The sequence below is a fragment of the Cucumis melo genome, chromosome 3 (genome assembly GCF_025177605.1).
Source record: "Cucumis melo cultivar AY chromosome 3, USDA_Cmelo_AY_1.0, whole genome shotgun sequence".
Classification (NCBI taxonomy): domain Eukaryota; kingdom Viridiplantae; phylum Streptophyta; class Magnoliopsida; order Cucurbitales; family Cucurbitaceae; genus Cucumis; species Cucumis melo.
In genome coordinates, this window is record NC_066859.1 from 13,240,563 (window position 1) to 13,260,019 (window position 19,457).

The following is a 19,457-nucleotide window of genomic DNA, read 5'->3' on the forward strand; positions in this document are numbered from 1 at the left end:
TAGTTGTGTTAGGGTTTGGACTGAGACGAAGTGATTGTCAAACGAATTTACAAAGTGATGATTTGACTCGTTGACTGGATTTATGTAATGTAACAGTGTTGTGTCGACTGGATATATGTATAGTGACAGATGAGATTGTTGAGTAAACCTAAACTGTCTAACTGTCTAACTGACTAAGCTCATAAACTGAATTTCTAGTTAAACGATATTATGTTGTGACTGTTGTAGACGGTTTAGTATGGACTAAGGGGTAACGGTTAGCTTTATCTATGGGGTAGTGTAACTTGCAGGCATAGTGTCCTTTGGGATTCCTCGACTGATATATGCATCCTTCGGGTTTACTAGACTGATATGTGTATCCTCCAGGATCACTAGACTGATATGTGCATCCTTCGGGATCACTAGACTGATATGTGTATCCTTGGGGATCACTAGACTGATATATGTATCCTCTGAGATCACTAGACTGATATCTGCATCCTTCGGGATCACTAGACTGATATGTGTATCCTTCGGGATCACTAAACTGATTGAAGTGTGTGTTCTACGGAACCACTAGATTGTTTATGTAGGGTACCCCTTAATAGGAAGCTAACTATTATTACCCTAACGGGCCTAGTAGTGGGTCCCTTACTGGGTATATTTCTATACTCACCCTTAACTCTGTAACTTTTTCAGGTAAGGGTAACGCGAGGGGCAGACCGGCGAGAGGCAAGAAGGATGCGTGAAGGCCATATGGACATGTCTAGTTATTTATGCTTTCGTTAAACGTATTTGTTATTTCTATTTCTCTTTAATTATTAAATGGAGTCATGGGTAGAAAACTTGTTCCTCTGTTTTGTTTTGATGACTTTATGGATTATGTTTTAGAAATTTTTGGAAAGTTACTTAAAATAGGACCCGAAACTGCTTTTCTTATGTATTGAAGGATTTTAATGAATCGTAAACAGGTCTTTTTATGAGTTTGTGGGTTTTACTATTGAGTCTTAGCAGTAAGTAGTAACCTCAGCTTAGTCCGAAAAGTTGGGTCGTTACAGTTGGTATCAGAGCCTAAGTTTTAGGTTCTGTAGATTGACTTATGATGTGAGTCTGTGTTTTATGTCCCTATGGCTAAAACAATCCTTTGCCACTCGTCAGGTACGCTTTCATGAAATTATATGTATAACTCTATATGTATGACCTTACCTAAATTAAACTGTGAAGTAAATTATTGTAGGAGACTAAAGGAGTCATTGGTGGTTGTTAGAAAAATGCCGCCAAAGAGAGGTGCTCGTAGGGATGGTCGAGGAGGTCGAGGAAGAGGAGCAAGATGTTGAAGTGCAGCCTGTAGCTTAAGCTATTGACCCTGCTGCATCAGTCACTCATGCAGACCTCGCTGCTATGGAGTAGAGGTTCAGGGATTTGATTATGCAGATGCGGGAGCCGCAGCAATCTACCCTGCCAGCTTCTGCTCAAGCTCCAGTCGTACCCTAGAGTGTGTCGAACCAGTTGTTGCGGAGGCTAAACATTTAATGGATTTTAGAAAGTACAACCCTACAACATTCGACGATCTTTGGAAGACCCCACCAAGGCTCAGATGTGGTTGTCTTCTCTGGAGACCATATTTTGTTCTATGAAGTGCCCTAATGATTAGAAAGTTCAGTGCCCCACTTTTATGTTGACAGACAAAGGCACTGCTTGGTATAAGACGGTAGAGAGGATGTCAGGGGGTGACATGGGTCAGATCACTTGGGAACAGTTCAAGGAGAGTTTCTATGCGAAATTCTTCTCTGCCAGTTTACAAGATGCCAAGCAGCAAGAGTTTCTAAATCTGGAGCAAGGCGATAATACAGTGGAGCAATATGATGCAGATTTTGATATGTTGTCCCGCTTCGCTTCTGAGATGATAGCTACCAAGGCTACCAGAGCCGATAAGTTGGTTAGAGGTCTTAGGCTAGATATCTAGGGTCTCGTTCAAGCCTTTCGACCAGCTACCCATGCTGATGCATTGTGCCTGACAGTGGATCTTAGTTTACAGAAGAGGGCTAACTTCTTTAAGATCGCAAGAAGAGGGTTGACTTCAGGATAGAAAAGGAAAGCTGAGCAGCAGCCTATTACAGTGCTGCAGAGGAACTTTAGATCAGGTGGAGATATTCGTCGTTTTCAGCAGAAACCTTTTGAGGCAGGGGAAGTTGCCATAGGGAAGCCTTTATGTTCCACCTGTGGGAAGCACCATCTGAGTCGTTGTTTGTTTGGGACCAGGACTTGTTTCAAGTGTAAGCAAGAGGGACATACAGCTGACAGATGCCCGATGAGACTTACTAAGGTTGCACAGAATCAGGGAGTAGGTGCTCCACAGCAGGGTAAAGTCTTTGCTACGAATAAGTCTGAGGCTGAGAGAACAGGTACTGTAGTGACAGATACGCTTCTAGTGTTGGGGCATTATACCTTAGTTCTGTTTGATTCTGGTTCGCCACATTTCCTTTATCTCTTTTGCATTTGTGTTGCATGCACGCTTAGAGTTAGAGCTCTTAGACCATGTTTTATCAGTGTCTACTCCTTTTGGGGAGAGTATGTTGTTGAAAGAAAAGGTAAAGGCATGTCAGATTGAGATAGTAGGTCATGTAATAGAAGTAACGTTGTTAGTCCTGGATATACACGATTTTAATGTAATTCTGAGTATGGATTGGCTAGCCGCTAACCATGCTAGTATAGATTGTTCCCGTAAGGAGGTAGCGTTTAACCCTCCCTTGATGGCCAGCTTTAAGTTTAAAGGGGAAGGATCAAGGTCGTTGCCTAAGGTAATCTCAGCTATAAAGGCCAGCAAACTGCTTAACCAGGGTACTAGAAGTATCTTGGCCAGTGTGGTGGATACTAGAGAGATTGATGTGTCCTTGTCATCGGAACCAGTGGTGAGGGACTATTCGGATGTTTTTCCTGAAGAATTTCTAGGATTACCTCCTCACAGAGAGATTGAATTTGCTATTAAGTTGGAACTTGGTACTGTTCCTATATCTAAAACTCCATACACAATGGCCCCAACAGAGTTGAAAGAGCTGAAAGTGCAGTTATAGGAGTTGCTTGACAAAGGCTTCATTCGACCGAGTATGTCACCTTAGGGTGCACCGATTTTGTTTGTTAAAAAGAAGGATGGGTCAATGCGCTTATGTATTGACTACAGAGAGTTGAATAAGGTAACTGTTAAGAACAAATATCCTTTGCCCAGGATCGATGATCTGTTTGACCAGTTATAGGGAGCTACAGTGTTCTCTAAGATCGACCTCTGATCAGGATATCATCAGTTGAGGATTAAGGATAGTGATATACTGAAACAGCCTTTCGTTCCAGATATGAGCATTATGAGTTTATTGTGATGTCCTTTGGTTTAATGAATGCCCCAGCAGTGTTTATGGATTTTATAAACAGAGTGTTTAGGGATTTCTTAGACACTTTTGTGATTGTGTTTATTGACGATATTTGATATATTCCAAGACAGAGACAGAGCATGAGGAGCATTTACGCATGTTTCTAGAAACCCTTCGAGCTAATAAATTGTATGCAAAGTTTTCAAAATGTGAGTTTTGGTTGAAGCAGGTATCTTTTCTAGGCCATGCGGTTTCTAAAGCTGGTGTTTCTGTGGATCCAGTTAAGATAGAGGTAGTTACCAGTTGGCCCGGACCTTCCACAGTCAGTGAAGTTTGTAGCTTTCTGGGTTTAACAGGCTATTACTGATGGTTTGTAGAGGACTTTTCCTGTATAGCTACTCCTCTTACTCATGTGCCCAGGAAGGGAGCTTTTGTTTGGAGCAAGGCCTGTGAGGATAGTTTTTAGAACCTTAAACAAAAGCTCATTACTGCACTGATTCTTACTGTACTTGATGGTTCAGGAAGTTTTGTAATTTACAGTAATGCTTCTAAGAAAAGTTTGGGTTTTGTTTTGATGCAGCAAGGTAAGGTAGTCGCTTATGCTTCTCGTCAGTTGAAGAGTCATGAGCAGAATTACCATATCCATGATTTAGAGTTGGCAGCAGTAGTTTTTGCACTGAAGATATAAAAGCATTACTTGTATGGTGAAAAGATACAGATCTTTACATATCATAAAAGCTTGAAATACTTCTTCACTTAGAAGGAGCTAAATATGAGACAGCGAAGATGACTTGAATTAGTAAAGAATTACGATTATGAGATATTGTATCATCCAGGCAAGGGGAATATGGTAGCTGATGCTCTTAGTAGAAAGGTATCACATTCAGCAGCATTTATTACTAGACAACCCCCGTTGTATCGAGAGTTTGAGAGGCTAAGATTTCAGTGTCAGTAGAGGCAGTCGCCTCGCAGTTAGCTCAGTTGTCGGTACAGTCGACTTTAAGGCAGAAGATTATTGTTGCCCAGCGTAACGATCCTTATTTGGTTTAGAAGCGGTGCCTAGCAAAAGCAGGGCAAGCTGTTGATTTCTCCATATCCTATAATGGTGGGCTTTTGTTTGAGAGGCGCCTTTGTGTGCCAGTAGACAGTGCGGTTAAAACAGAATCATTAACTGAGGCCCATAGTTCCTTATTTTCCATGCACCCAGGTAGTATAAAGATGTATCAGGACCTGAAACGAGTTTACTGGTGGCGTAATATGAAGAGAGAGGTGGCAGAATTTGTCAGTAAATGCTTGGTGTGTCAGCAGGTTAAAGCACTAAGGTAGAAACCAACAAGTTTATTACAACCCTTGAGTGTGCCGGAATGGAAGTGGGAAAATGTGTCTATGGATTTCATTACAGAACTGCCTAGAACTTTAAGGGGTTTTTCAGTAATTTGGGTTGTGTTGACAGGCTTACCAAATCAGCACACTTCATTCCGGGAAAATCTACTTATACTGCTAGTAAGTGGGCACAGTTGTACTTGACTGAGATAGTGAGACTACATGGAGTGCCAGTGTCGATTATTCCTGATAGAGATGACTGTTTTACTTCCAAGTTCTCGAAGGGTTTACAGGCTGCTATAGGCACAGGGTAGACTTTAGTACAGCTTTTCACCCACAGACTGATGGTCAGACGGAGCGTCTGAACCAAGTTTTAGAGGATAGGTTGCAAGTTTGCGTGTTAGAATTCCCAGGTAGTTGGGATTCTCACTTGCATTTGATGGAATTTTCTTATAATAACAATTTTCAGGTTACCATTGGCCTGGCACCGTTTGAGGCCTTGTATGGCAAATGTTGTAGATCCTCTGTTTGCTGGAATGAGGTTGGTGAGCAGAGATTGATGGGTCTTAAGTTAGTTCAGTCTACTAAAGTAGCGATATAGAAAATTAGAGCACGTATGCAGACTGTACAGAGTAGACAAAAGAGTTATGCTGATGTGAGACAGAAAGATCTTGGATTTTTTGTGGAGGATAAAGTGTTCTTGAAAGTAGCACGGAAATGTGTCTTACGATTTGAAAAGAAAGGAAAGTTGAGTCCTCATTTTGTTGGACCATTTAAGATTCTTGAGCGAATTGGTTCTGTGGCGTATTGTTTGGCATTGCTGCCATCACTCTCGATAGTTAATGATGTATTCCATGTTTCTATGCTGAGAAAGTATGTGTCAAATCCATCCCATATAGTAGATTATGAGCCATTAGAGATTGATGAAAATTTGAGTTATACAGAACAACCAGTTGAGATATTGGCTAGAGAGGTAAAGATGTTGAGAAACAGAGAGATCCCTTTAGTTAAAGTCTTATGGCAGAATCACAAAGTTGAAGAGGCTACATGGGATAGGGAAGACGACATGAGAGCTCGTTATCCAGAGTTGTTCGAGGAATAGAAATTTCGAGAACAAAAGTTCCTTAAGGAGGGAAGAATGTAACGTCCCAAATTTTTTAGGTAAATTTTAACACTTTATATTAATTCTAAGGATTTAAAAAATTTTGGGTGTTAAAATTTATTTGGTTTAGAAGAGAAAAGAAAAAGAAAATGAAGGGTGTACATTTTAATAATATGATGTAATATAATAATAATATAACATAAATTTTATTATTATATTATTATTAATATTATTATTATTATTAAATTTTATTATTATTATTTAATATATATATTTTTAAAAAAAAAAAAACTAAATTTCTTCTTTTCTTCTCTCTTGCGTGCCGCATAGACCCCCACTCATCTTTTCGTTTCTTTTTCTTCTCCCGATAGCCGCCGCTCGCCACACTTCCATCAGTCTTCTTCTTTTCCTTTGCCGACCAGCAGTCGCCACTGTCCTATCTTAATCTTCCTCATTCTTCTCCGCCCAGTTGCCACCGCCACACATCTCCTCGTCCAGCCGGTAGATGTGTCTCTGTTTGTGAAGTTGGGCAGCCGCATGGTGGAGCGATTTGCGTCGCGCCTGATCCCCTCTCTCTTTCTCACTCGTCCCGTTGACCGCCGGCTGTCTTTACCCTCATCCGAGCACTGTCGGCCACCCTCCGACCTCGCCCGATCATGTTCGCCTCACCTCTCTCATATGGGTCTGACGAAGCCCAGAAGGATCCGAGCCATAGCATGGATGATCCAATGCATGAACGCCCTAGCCGCGAACCGAACTGAGCCGAGCCGCGAGTTGAGCCAAGCCGCAAATCGAATTGAGCTGAGCTGAGTCGCGAACCGAGCCGAGTCGTGAGCCAAGTCGAGTCGTGAGCCAAGTCGGGTCGTGAACCAAGCCGAGCCGAGAACCAAGCCGAGCCAATCCAAGTCGACACGAGCCGACCCGAGCCGACCTACCTCCCAACCTAAGTCGATCTCCCTATTGACCGAGCCAATTAAGCCGTTTCCATCCGTGCTGAGTCCCAGTGAGTTTTGGTAAGGGTGATTTAATGAGTTCCTAACGTTTTCTATAGTCGATTAGAGTATAAATGTTAGAATAAGACATTGGACTTATTGATTAGGTTTAACTTTTAATCCTTGAAGGTGTTAAAAAGGTGACGCTCGAATTCTTGGGTTTTACGACAAGTGTAGTTTGGAGTCAACTCTCCTCTACTTGGGTAAGTCTATGGATGTTGCTATGGAGCATTTTAAATGTGGATTTTGGTGGTGTCATCGTTAAAATCCTTATGTTTGTGTTTAGGTGGATTCGTTTGGACGTTGACTGATATGTGTATCCTTTGGGATCACTAGACTAATTGATGTGTTCGTTTTACGGAACCACTAGAATGTTTATGTAAGGTAAACCTTAATAGGAAGCTAGCTGTTATTACCCTAACGGGCTCAGTAGTGGCTTCCTTACTGGGCATATTTCTATACTCACCCTTTACTCTTTAACTCTTTCAGGTAAGGGTGACGCAAGGGGGTAAACTGGCGAGAGGCAAGAAGGATGGCGTGAAGGCCATATGGACATGTCTAGTTTTTTATGCTTCCACTGAATGTATTTGTTTTTTCTCTTTAATTATTAAATAGAGTCATGGTTAGAACGACTGTTCTTCTGTTTTGTTTTGATGACTTTATGGATTATGTTTTGAAACTTTTTGGAAAGCGATTTAAAATAGGGCCTGAAACTGCTTTTCTTATATATTGAAGGATTTTAATGAATCGTAAACAGGTCTTTTTATGAGTTTGTGTGTTTTACTATTGAGTCTTAGCAGTAAGTAGTAACCTCAACTTAGTCTGAAAAGTTTGTTCGTTACAATATCCATGGACACATAAATATATCTACTGTGAGAAGAGTTCGACTGTGAGTCTTTAGTGAAATAAACACACAGTTAATGAATATTGATTAATGTGGTTAATGAGTTTAGCCAATTAATCTAATATCATTGCAGCTTCTGGTATGTATGTTCATTAGATCCCCTTTCTTAGCTCATAAAGGGTAATGAGATTTAATTGTATCGGTTGAAATTTTAAATGTTCAAATTTACTTTGGAAATTAATATAATGTATGGTGATACATTATAATATAAAGTTTATATTTTAATTAGACTTTATTATAGAATTAATTTATAAGAGAATAAAATATTTAAATGAGTTCAAATATTAATTTAATGTGACTTAGATTCATATTAAAACTATAGGTTAAAATTTAATGTGCGTACAATACATATTAAAACTATAAGTTATGAGAGAAATTTATATTTGAATATAATTCAAATTTAAATTAAATATAAGATATTTAATTTAGTAAGTAATTAATTAGAGAATTAATTAATAGTTTAGTTTAATTTTATTTATTTAATTAAATTTGATTAAATGAAATTAATTAAATTAAAATTATAGGTTATGTGAGAAATATTCATTTAAATATGATTTAAATGAAATATTAATTAAATATGATTTAAATGAAATATTAATTAAATATGACTTAATTAATTAATAAATAAATTTAATATTGATTTAATTTAATATAATTAAATTAATAGGAAATGTGGGTGGTTTTCCCATGTTTCCTGATTCTCTCCAACTTCCCTCTTCATCAGTCTGAAGAAAAAGGAGTTATACGCAATTCACATAACAGTTCTGGAATGCGTACTGGAATTCTCTCAAATTCTCTCAAGAATAATTTATCACTCTTTGAGAATTCTCCTCCTTTCATTTGGTTTCTACAAACCAAATAACTCAGAGAATAAGAAGGTTTTCAAGTGGTGGTGTCTCCAAATTTTGTGGTTTGTAGATCCAAAGTCATCCACGATCGTAAGTATTCTTCCTCTTCTCGATAATGTAATTTTTAATATGCTTTACCATAATAGAAATTAGTTTATGTATATTTTTTTGCCAATGTATTAGTATTTTTAGGTTTCTAATTAAATTGAGTTAATGTTCAACCTTATCTTAGTAAAACTATGAATACGGTTCACTTTGTATCTAATACAAATGCAATGATTGAACGCGTTTGTGTTGGTGACATGCGAGTGAGGGTATCCTATGCAATGAGTTTGCATAAGACTGGACCACGAAATAGTAACCACTAAATGTAATCCCGTTAACTGGTTAGGTTTCTATTTCATTAGAATGACCTAGGTAACTTAGTCTTAATCCTGAGTGTATTATGAACTCATATGTTTACGATAGATTGTCCTATGATTTGTACAGGTGAGAGGGAGCAGATTTCCAACTCAATATGCTTATCATTTTGGGGACAAGACCGAATGGGGAGCTAGATTTGGCTATTGTTTGGTACATGATCGTTTAGATTTGGTCGTTTAGATTTGGCTATAATTTATTTTTTCAATTATATTGTTTAATTTTGTTACATGATCGTTTAATTTGGTTACGTTTAAATTTGGTTACACGATCGTTTATATTTGGACCCAAATTTAAACGATTTTTTTTAATTCTTTTGGTATACGATTGTTTTTTTTTACATGATCGTTTATTTTTTCAAGATTCTTTAGAACACGATTGTGTAAATTTGGCTAAACAATTTTTTTTATTCTTTTGGTACACGATCATTTAGATTTATCTACACGATGATTTATCTTTTTACACGATCGTTTACTTTTTTTACACGATCATTTTCATTTGGCTATTCCAATCTAAATGATTTTTTTTTAAGATTCTTTATACACAATCTTTTAGATTTTGCTATTTATTGTACATGGTCGTTTAGATTTGGTTACCCAAATTTAAATGATGTAAAAAAAAAGAAAAATAAGAAAGACAATGGAAAAATTGCAACGGAAAAAAGGAAGAGGAAAAAAAGAAAGCCGATGGAAAGATTAAATGACGTAAAGAAAGAATAGAAAAAGAAGAAAGACGATGGAAAGAAATCACAGAGAAAAAAAAAGAGGAAAAGAAGAAAGATGATGAAAGAAATCGCAGCGATGAGGAAAACAATGAAAGGGATCGCAGTAAGGAAGAGAAGAAAGACAGAAAGGCAAACCTAGAATATTTAAAAAATGGTTAATTTCATGGTTTTGTTACACTGGCCGTAAATAGTTTTGTGTTTTGTTACATTTATGAAAATTAACCTAATAGTTTTGTTTAATTTTATTTAATTAATTTGATTTAATGAAATCAATTAAATTAAATCTATAGGTTATATCATAGATATTCATTTAAATATGATTTAATTAATTATTAATTTAATTAATTATTTAATTTAGATTAAAATAAGAGGTCTTTTCAAAAATATAACAAAGCAGCAAATTATTTACACTGTATAAAATAATTCCGAAAACGAAAAAAGCCCACAAGCCCACTGTGGAAAATACAAAAAATGTCCTGTCAATCATGCCGTCAACAACACGTGCGTAACATATTTGGTACACGATCGTTTAGATTTGATCATTTAGATTTGGATAGCCAAATCTAAATGATTTATTTTTCAATCCTCTATACACTATCGTTTAATTTCGTTACAGGATCGTTTAGATTTGATCATTTAGATTTCGTTACAGGATCGTTTAGATTTTGATCATTTCAAGATTCTTTGGTACACGATCGTTTAGATTTGGTTAAATAATTTTTTTAGATTCTCTTTTGTACACGATCGTTTAGATTACTATCGTTTAGATTTGGCTACCCCAATCTAAACAATTTTTTTAGGATTATTTGTAGATGATCTTTTAGATATAGCTATTTTTTTATATTTTTTGTACACAATCGTTTATATTTAGCTACCCAAATCTAAACGATGTTTTTTTCAAGTCTTTTATATTTCGTACACGATCTTAAACAACCAAATAAACGTTTGAAAAAAATCTTTTATATTTGATACACAATAATCTTGAACTAAATAACAAGAACCAAATAATAGTTTGGAAAAAAAAAAGAAGAAAAGAAGAAAGATGACGGAAAGAAAAAAAATCAAGTTGCAGACGAAGAGGAGAAGAAAGATGATAAAAGGGAAAGGCAAACCTGGAATATTTAAAAAGTAGCTAACTTCATGGGATTGTTACACGGGCAGTAAATATTTTATCGATTTGTTCTATTTATGAAAATTTCTCTTAAAATAATTAATTATTTTAATTTAAATTAAATTTATTTATTTTAAATTAAATGCATTAAATGAAAAACATAGGTGGTTCTCCCACATAATCCAAAAATTTCTCAACTCCCTCTTCTTCATCTTAAAGAAGTGAAAGGTAGGAGTATGACTAAGGAGTTCAGTTCTTTTCCGAAAGTTATCTTTTACGTACTCTGGTAATTCTCTCAAAAAGAAAACATTTCTCTCTCAAATAAATTTCTATTCCAATTTTGATTCCCACAAACCAAAAACTCAACTTAGAGAATTGAGAGGTCTCCAAGTTAGGGGGAAGTCCAACCCGAACTACTCACCCATATTATATGGGTTGGGTTAAATTTTTTTATTCTTGGGTTAAATTTTTTTATTCTTTTTTGAGCTGAGTCATGTCTGGGGTTGGGGGTTATTTAATTCGGGTCAATTAAACTCAATCCGAATTAATGATATTTATATTATTTATTTAATAAAATATTAGGAAATTAGGTTATTCTCTCTTCTCAGACTTTTTATTATCCTTTGCGCGTCGTCTCCTTCTTCACACTTTTAGTCTCCTTCACATACCATCCCCCTCTTCACACTCTCAGTCTCCTTTGTGTGCCATCTCCCTTTTCACACCTCTAGTAATCTTCTTCATCGCGCCGTCTCTGACTCTCCCTCTTCATCTCACTTCAGTTCAGTCCCCGAAGGCCATCCTTCTCAAATTTCAATCTCTCTTCGATGGCCATCTCTCATAACCGATGGTTGGTACCCTAAACATTAAGTGCTAACTTGGCACCCTAACTTGTTGCTTATGTACATAAATTTTTCCCAAATAAAAAAAAAATCTATTTTGGATTTAGAGATCCATTGTTGGGAGGGATTTTGTGGCGTGTTTTCATTTTATTATGGCTATTGTCACTCTTTTTCTTTACAAACATTAGAAATTAAAAGAAAACAACCTAATAACCCAACTGACCCAATAAAAAAAATCTATTTTGGATTTAAGTCACCCAACCCATTTACACCCCTACTTCAAATGGTGGTGTCCTAATACTGGTGATTGGCAGAGTCGTCAACGAACGTAAGTTCCTCTTTATTTCTTCTCTGTAATTTTTTTAGAAGCATGTTTAGCCTTATAGTAATTTAGTTTATGTATTTTTTTCCAATGTAATGGTATTTTTAGGTTCTTAATTTAAATAGTAATGGTTCTACTTAATTATTCCCCTACGTAGGGTTCTTATGGAATGCTCGACATGATAAGGAGCAGAGACAGACGGGTCTTCCTTCTAACCTTCTATCATTAGAATTCCAAGACTTCGATCCAGATAAGCATGCCCATCATTTGTTGGGTCAATCTACTCTAAATGGACCTGAAATTGGATGATCTATGGTACTAATTAAACTCTAAACCCTAAACCCTAAAATACTATAGTGAAGGTGGAAGAAGAAAATGAATCTTAACGTACCATTTGTGACCCGAAGACCTATGACTGAATCACCTTCAATCCCGATGAGTAGGTGCAACTCCATCACATGATGCGTAGTATTACATTGTGCAAAGCCCTATTGGCAACCCACCCACTTAGTGAATGACACTATCACATAGGCCCAAACTTACAAATGCAATAATAACGTTAATACAAGTATATAACTACAAGAAAAAAAATAGTAAGCATAGAATTACTATCGACAATAATTTTCTAGATTAACCGTGTGTCATGTGTCCCATAATGTTCTCAGTCGAGATTGGCCCGAGAGCCACTAGAATCCACCCATTTCTTGACAAAAAAGAGTTCCGAGTTCCTACTAGGAACTTCAATTATTTTTTCCATCCTTCCAATCTCTGCTGAACTCGACCCTTAGATGGTCCAAGGTCCCACTACTTAACTTCTCTGCCTTTCATCACGATCAAACAACACTGAGTTTGGCCCCGAGATTACTCTTCTAACTGCTTTTAATTTTTCATCTTGGTCTGCCATAGCCTCAAGAGCACTAGGATTTGCTCTCTGCCTTTTCTCTATCTTTTCTCTCGGTTGAGCAGGATCGAGTCTGAACCTTTCTTCCCTGAGATTCCCTTACCAGACACTTGTTCTTCGTTGCTAACTTCAAAATAACATCCCTAATTCATTTAACTCAGCCCAAGACCTATGAAAATTTTTTAATTGTTTCTAACCCTTGACAAATAAATAGATCAAGAGGTACAAGTATTACATTATGCTTAAAACAAATGATTCAAATTTCAGAATTAGGAGATAAATTAAACCAACAAGCCACTATTATTATTAAGATGGAAGGGAAAGGCAAGTTATCTACCCAACCCGACCATGCTAATGCTAGTGGAATAACTCTACATAGTGGTAGGACTTTAAATGAGCATGATAACATTTCCTTATCCGAAGATGAACCAAAATCTGTTAACGTCAACTCTAATGCCAATGAAGAGAAAAATGTACCATCTGATTTTCTTCTTCTTCAAATGTTGTTAGATACTATATAGCTAAACTTTCTTTTCCTTCCAAGCACTACTAGAAAAATGGCCTAAGAGGCTAGTTAAACTCTATCATATTTAAAATTCTTGACAGCTGTTTTCAGTCATTGTTCCTATAGTCATGGAAAGTCTATTATGACAGTTTGAAAAAACTGTCACAATAAGTAATTTTCATAACAGAAAACAATTGTCACATATCTTCTATTGTTTACCGATAATAAATGTCATTATTTATATTTTATGAAAGAGAATAAATGTCACATATCTTCTATTGTTGAGACATAATAAATGTTATATACACCTCTATTACTACATTTGTTTCTTGCCCTATTTTTTTTTTTACAGTCCCTGTTTTTCTTGTCGTCTTGTCATTACACAGACCAGTTCAAGCACAAAGTACTATACATCACACCCATATGGAAACAAACAGTCAACACTTGAATATATATACTTTAACATACACTTTGTAATATTTGTACAATTATTGGTAAAGGGTTTACAATGATAGAATAAACAGACATCTTTTGATACCAACAAGCTTAATATAAGTATATTGCAACCAAAATTTTGCTACCAACCCTACAAAAAGTCTTATAAATCAATCATTTGCTCCAACATGGCTTCACCACTCCAATGGATTCTTGCATAACCTAGTAAGAAAACAAAACGTCATTTTAGAGTACGACTCTACACATCAATATAAGTATAGAAGAAGATTGTACCCTTTGTAATGCCAACACGAGGTACCAATTCCAGCGCTAGTTAAAAGAAGAGATAAATTGAATCTACTTCACCTAATTATTAGTTCATAATATATCTCAATATATCCCTCCACCCTCACCCCCGAATTATCACTTTGAAGTCATTTTAACCAATATCAATAAAAACTCATAAGGGTAACATTAAATATAACTAGCTTGCTGTAAAAGACCTTCATAATTGTCGTCTAAATGTAAATCACTTACTTGGTAGCTTCATCACTAAAGTAGATCATATTCGTGCAAGACCTAATGAAAATGCAAAAATTACACTTTGTAAACTAAAGAATTTTGAAATACGATAGCATACAACAAATGTCAAAGAAAATCAACAACTTTGCATCGAGAGTTTTGAACTATAGTAGAAACCAATATTAACTCTATGAGAATAAAAATATACCATCTATCAAAGTCTTAAAAATGCTTAAAAGTGAGAATTTAACTATCCCACGTATCACATATGGTAAGTATAAGGTAAATGGTCTTCAGAAATCAAGTTTGAAGAGGTTATTCAGCTAAACATTGGGTTTTCTTCTCACCTTCAAGCCTTCCCCACGCCAAGATCTACAGTTATCAATGATAACTTGCAACACTTTCTCTACTGACCAATCATCATCCATTCATTGAGCATCTATGCGGCTATTGAAGAAATCTAATACCTACACAGTTTTAACGAGTGAATAAGTACCTGCAACTGACTGACAAAGCCAAATAAGTAAGAAGTCAAATATGAATATTAACAGAGATAGGGGAGATAAAATTGAAAAAAGAACATAATAAAATATTCTGAAGCATAGTCTCTTGTGGGGGCATCTGATAAAATATTCAGAAGCATACAGTCTACATGTTCTCAAGAAGTTGAATAAATCGCGGGTGATTCTTGAATGGCTAATACTTGCTGCCGGTGCATTAATGCATATATAAACTACAGAAATGTACAGATTCAATAACAAAAGAGGTAGGTTAATTAGAACAAAGCTAAATTTACAAGTACAACAGTTATAAGGTCTAAATCAACCAACATAAGTAATTAAGGACATACTTTCTTGAAAGCATATCAAAAAGGCTGACCAGCCTCTGAGATGCATATAAACTCAAACGGTGGACATGAGGAGCCATATTTGCTAATGTCGCAAGACAAGTTGTATGGAGATATACATCCTGTCAACCTCCTCTTCTTCATCACTTATGTTATCTATCACATCTATTTATCAAATCTGTTGTAATATTCTTCACCTCTGCTTTCCTATACATTAAATCCACACTAAAGAATGATTACTTTAGCAGCCACTTCTGCACATCGGAAAAATCCACCAATTTTTCTTTGACACACTTTTCAATCTTCTCCTTTACCTTCAACCTTTGTTTTTCCTGCAGAGAACATATGAGCCATAAAGTAAATAAATAAACAGCAACAAAATTAGAAATCAAATATTAGGTGAGCCACTCATCGTTTTAAAAATTTAACATACACAATACTTTGAACTAATAAAAGCACACAAACACTACAGTCAACACATTTCATTTTAATATCCATCTTAAATTCTTCCTCCAAGTGAACTTGACGATTTAGTTCAACCGAGCATTAAGAAAGCAGATGTCCATTTATATACCAAAGTCATTAAAAAAATAAATTTTGACCTTTACGGAATATAAGGAAATAGTGGCAGTGATGAACAATTTTCTCCTTGGATATATAATTTACCAGGATTTTTGTTGATTTATAATAAACTAGACCAATTTTGCATTCACAAAACAGCCCAACGACACTATATCTTCTGATGCATGAGATGCTCAAGATATTAACCAATGTTATAGTTGAATTTGACAATTTGACAGAGCTTTGAGGGCTTAGCATAGCAGTTTAAAATTTCTAAGAACTTCCACATCTGCAGATAATTTTCCAGTTTGCAGTTGAAAATCAAACATCAAATAATCTAAGATAAAAAAAAAAACTGAAGAAAGAGGGCAACAACGTTATGAAACCATTACAAGAGCCACGTTGCAGAGCTGACGTTAAATGCATAATTCAACCCAAGAAATAGGACACTCTAATAATGAGACGAACAAGAAATGTACCGGTACCAACAATAAAAACAAATAGTAACAAAATGGAACAGAATACCACAACCACATAAACTTCATCGAAATTTGCTATAGGCAAACAAATATAATGGAAAATGAGCAACCAAAGAGCAGGAGCAAATATCTCACTTGAACCATTGCACTTGCTTCATTATTTCAATATTTCTGAGGTTGAAATCTCACCCTAAGAAAAAAAACTCACCCTAAGAAAGCCCCCAGACGGTGTGAGCGACAAAGGTCGAAAGTTGGAGCCGCAAACAACTAGTCATTGGAGTGTCACGAATGGCAGAACGATGGTCAATAGAAGCGGCGTTGAGTTCTTGCTGTCGTTGGCTTCGAAGAGAGTCAAAGAAAAGAGGAGAAAGAGTAGGTTACTAGCAGCGTGGATTGAGATTTTTGTGAGTATTTAGAAAAAATGAAATTTGGGGAAAGTGTATCGTAGAGTAAAGGTAATAAATGCTTATAATTTTATTATTTATAATCAATGGCATTTAAAAATTGTAATAGATTTATGACAAATAAAAACTGTCATAAATTCTTCAAATTCGAAAAATTCCGCCTTTTCCAGCCAAAAACGCGCTTTCTTAGGATTTATGACATTTTTTTCACACTCCAACCTCAATTTGGTTATACCCAACTATCATAGAAACTCATATTTCTTGTAGTGATGCTAGCACATTCAAGGAACAAATTCAAAAACGGCAAGAAGATACTTGAAATCTTCAAGAAGGTTCAAATCGATCTCTCTCTTTTCACTACCATCAAGCAAATCCCAAGGTAAGCAAAGTTTTAAAAGAGTTATGCACAAATAAAATGAGTAGAGATTAAGAAAAAGCAGCAGTAACCGATAATGTTTCTACACTTCTAAATAGAAACCTATCAGAAAAAGGTAGGAATCTGGGTATGTACTCTATTAGAAATGAAATAGTTGGATTATTCTAGACCCAACATAATCCAAAGGAAGTTTGTGGTCAACAATGACTGCTGCCAGAGAACAGAAAATATCTCCCATCGCAATGAAATGCCCTAACAACCAATCTTAAAGATTAAACTCTTTTACATACGGAGAAAAGACTTTATGGGGCCTTTCTTGCAATTTGGCGGTCATATCTACATCTTGTTGGCCATGGACTATGTCTTCGAATGGATTAAACCCATATTCTGCACGAAAAATTATGCGATTACGAATAGTAAGTTTCTAAAAGAGAATATCTTCTCGCACTTCGAGATGCCAAGAGTCCTTATAAGCGATGAAGGATCACTTTTCATTAATTACATTATAGCCAAACTGCTCACGAAGTATAATATAACCTATAAGATTGCCACCACCTAAGACAAATGATCAGGCGGAAGTCTCCAACTGTGAAATCAAGAATATTTTGGAGAAAGTGATGAATTCATCTCGCAAAACCTAAGTCAATCACCTAGACTCGGAATTATGGGCATATCATATGCGTACAAGACGTCAATTGGAATGTCTCCACATGTGTTAGTCTTTGAGAAAGCATGCCATTTACCATTGGAGTTGGAACATCAGGCAATGTGGGCATGCCAAAAGTTGAACTTCAATCATAATGTCGTAGGAGAGGTAAGGTTGCTCCAATTGCATGAACTTCAAGAGTGGCGCTCTCAAGCCTATAAGAAAGCAAAATTATATGAAGAAAAGATGAGGGCCTGACATGATCGCTAGATCTATAAACACGAGTTGTATCCTGGATAAAAGGTACTGCTCTTCAACTCATGTCTACGTCTGTTTCCAAGAAAACTTCGTTTGCAATGGTCTAGATCGTTTGTGGTTAAATAGATCTTCCCACATGGTGCTGTGGAGATTCCATCGTTGAATGGAAATAATGTGTTCAAGGTTAACGGACAAAGGCTCAAGGCATACTTTGAAGACGAAGATCGCATCAAAGTTTCCGTAAATTTAGAAAAAAAATTCTTCCATTTAAAAATATCCTTGATGCGAGGATTTGTTTGTATATTTATTGCAATCACATTTTTAATGCGAACATATCATTTTTAGCATCAATTTTTATCCCTTTATTTTTCTTTCTTTTTTTCATTTTATTCCCTTTTCTTTTATTCTTTCATTTGTTTGTTTATTTCGTATACTTTACTGTTGTTCAGATAGAAATTTTTCTGCCTATAGAGGAAACAGAAGAAGGGAAAAAGTTGAAGAGTATGACCTGATAGGAAATTGTACCTCGCAGAGTGAAAATCGAAGAGTTGCATTTAATGCAAACATCATTTCTTACTATTGAAGAGATGCACTGCTTAGGTGTAAGAGGTCATTAAATGCATTTCACGCTAATGATGACCCTCGCCAATGCATTTCACTAATAAATAGTAGAAGAAATCTTCAAACAAGCCTCATTTTGCACTCTAGTTTTCAAGCCTTCTAAAGACTTTCTCTCGTTATTCTTTAGCTTTACTGAAGAACACATCGAAAACCCCAACCTTCCTTTTTCATTCCAAATGGTCGATCATCAGAATTCTATTGCTGAGTTTGCCAAAACTTCCAAATTCCTAAAAGGGAAGGAGGAATTCTCAAATACCTTAGCCTAGAAGGGACCCTTACTTCGTAACCTACTCCATCTTACCAAAAACCAACAACACCCTCCTTGCGAAGCACTAGATCTTAAAGCTCTTAAGTCTCAATAACAAAAAGTTAGCTTCAAACGAGACCAAGCTAGTAAAGTACGGACTTTTAAGGCTCGGCTTATGGGAAAGGGTTATACCTAAAGAGAGGGAGTGGACTATGAAGAAACTTTCTCTCCCATTGTCATGCTTAAGTTGATTAGAATACTCTTATCCATTGCCACTTTTTATGATTATGGAATTTGGTAGATGGATGTCAAGACAATTTTTTTAAATGGAAATCTTGAAGAGAGTATCTATATGGCTCAACCAAAAGGGTTTCTAGAATATGGTCGAGAACAAAAATTTTGTAAGCTTCAAAAATCCATTTATGAACTAAAACAAGATTTAGATATTGGAATATAAGATTTGATACTACGATCAAGTCTTATGGCTTTAAGCAAAATCTTGACGAGTCTTGTGTTTACAGAAAAACCGTCAATTCCATTGTAGCATTATTAGTTTTGCATGTCTATGATATTCTACTAATTGAAAATGATGTAAGTTATCTTAATGACATCAAAAAATGGCTAGCTACGCAATTTCAAATGAAAGATTTAGGAGATGCATATTATTTTCTCGAGATCCAAATAGTTCGAAACCGTAAGAACAAAACATTAGCCATGTCTCAAGGT

General features: G+C 35.9%; 1 protein-coding gene and 1 long non-coding RNA gene across 4 annotated transcripts; one reads left to right on the forward strand and one right to left on the reverse strand.

The window, feature by feature from the left end:
• The first annotated feature begins 5,283 nt into the window (after nt 1–5,283).
• On the forward strand, nt 5,284–5,769 carry LOC127148669 (uncharacterized). The gene has a single exon (XM_051082865.1). It carries the CDS (start codon nt 5,284–5,286, stop codon nt 5,767–5,769), a length of 486 nt encoding a protein of 161 aa, XP_050938822.1.
• Nucleotides 5,770–13,761: 7,992 nt separating this feature from the next.
• LOC107990752 (uncharacterized) lies at nt 13,762–16,611 on the reverse strand. Of its 3 annotated transcripts, none has more exons than XR_007819653.1 (5): nt 16,388–16,611; nt 15,143–15,471; nt 14,640–14,759; nt 14,308–14,349; nt 13,762–13,992 (listed from the first exon to the last, which is right to left on the reverse strand). It is a non-coding gene; the product is annotated as an uncharacterized LOC107990752 (long non-coding RNA). The 3 variants fall into 3 exon arrangements; XR_007819654.1 differs by having other exon boundaries at nt 14,640–15,025; XR_001762507.2 differs by having other exon boundaries at nt 14,640–15,471.
• Nucleotides 16,612–19,457: the final 2,846 nt, after the last annotated feature.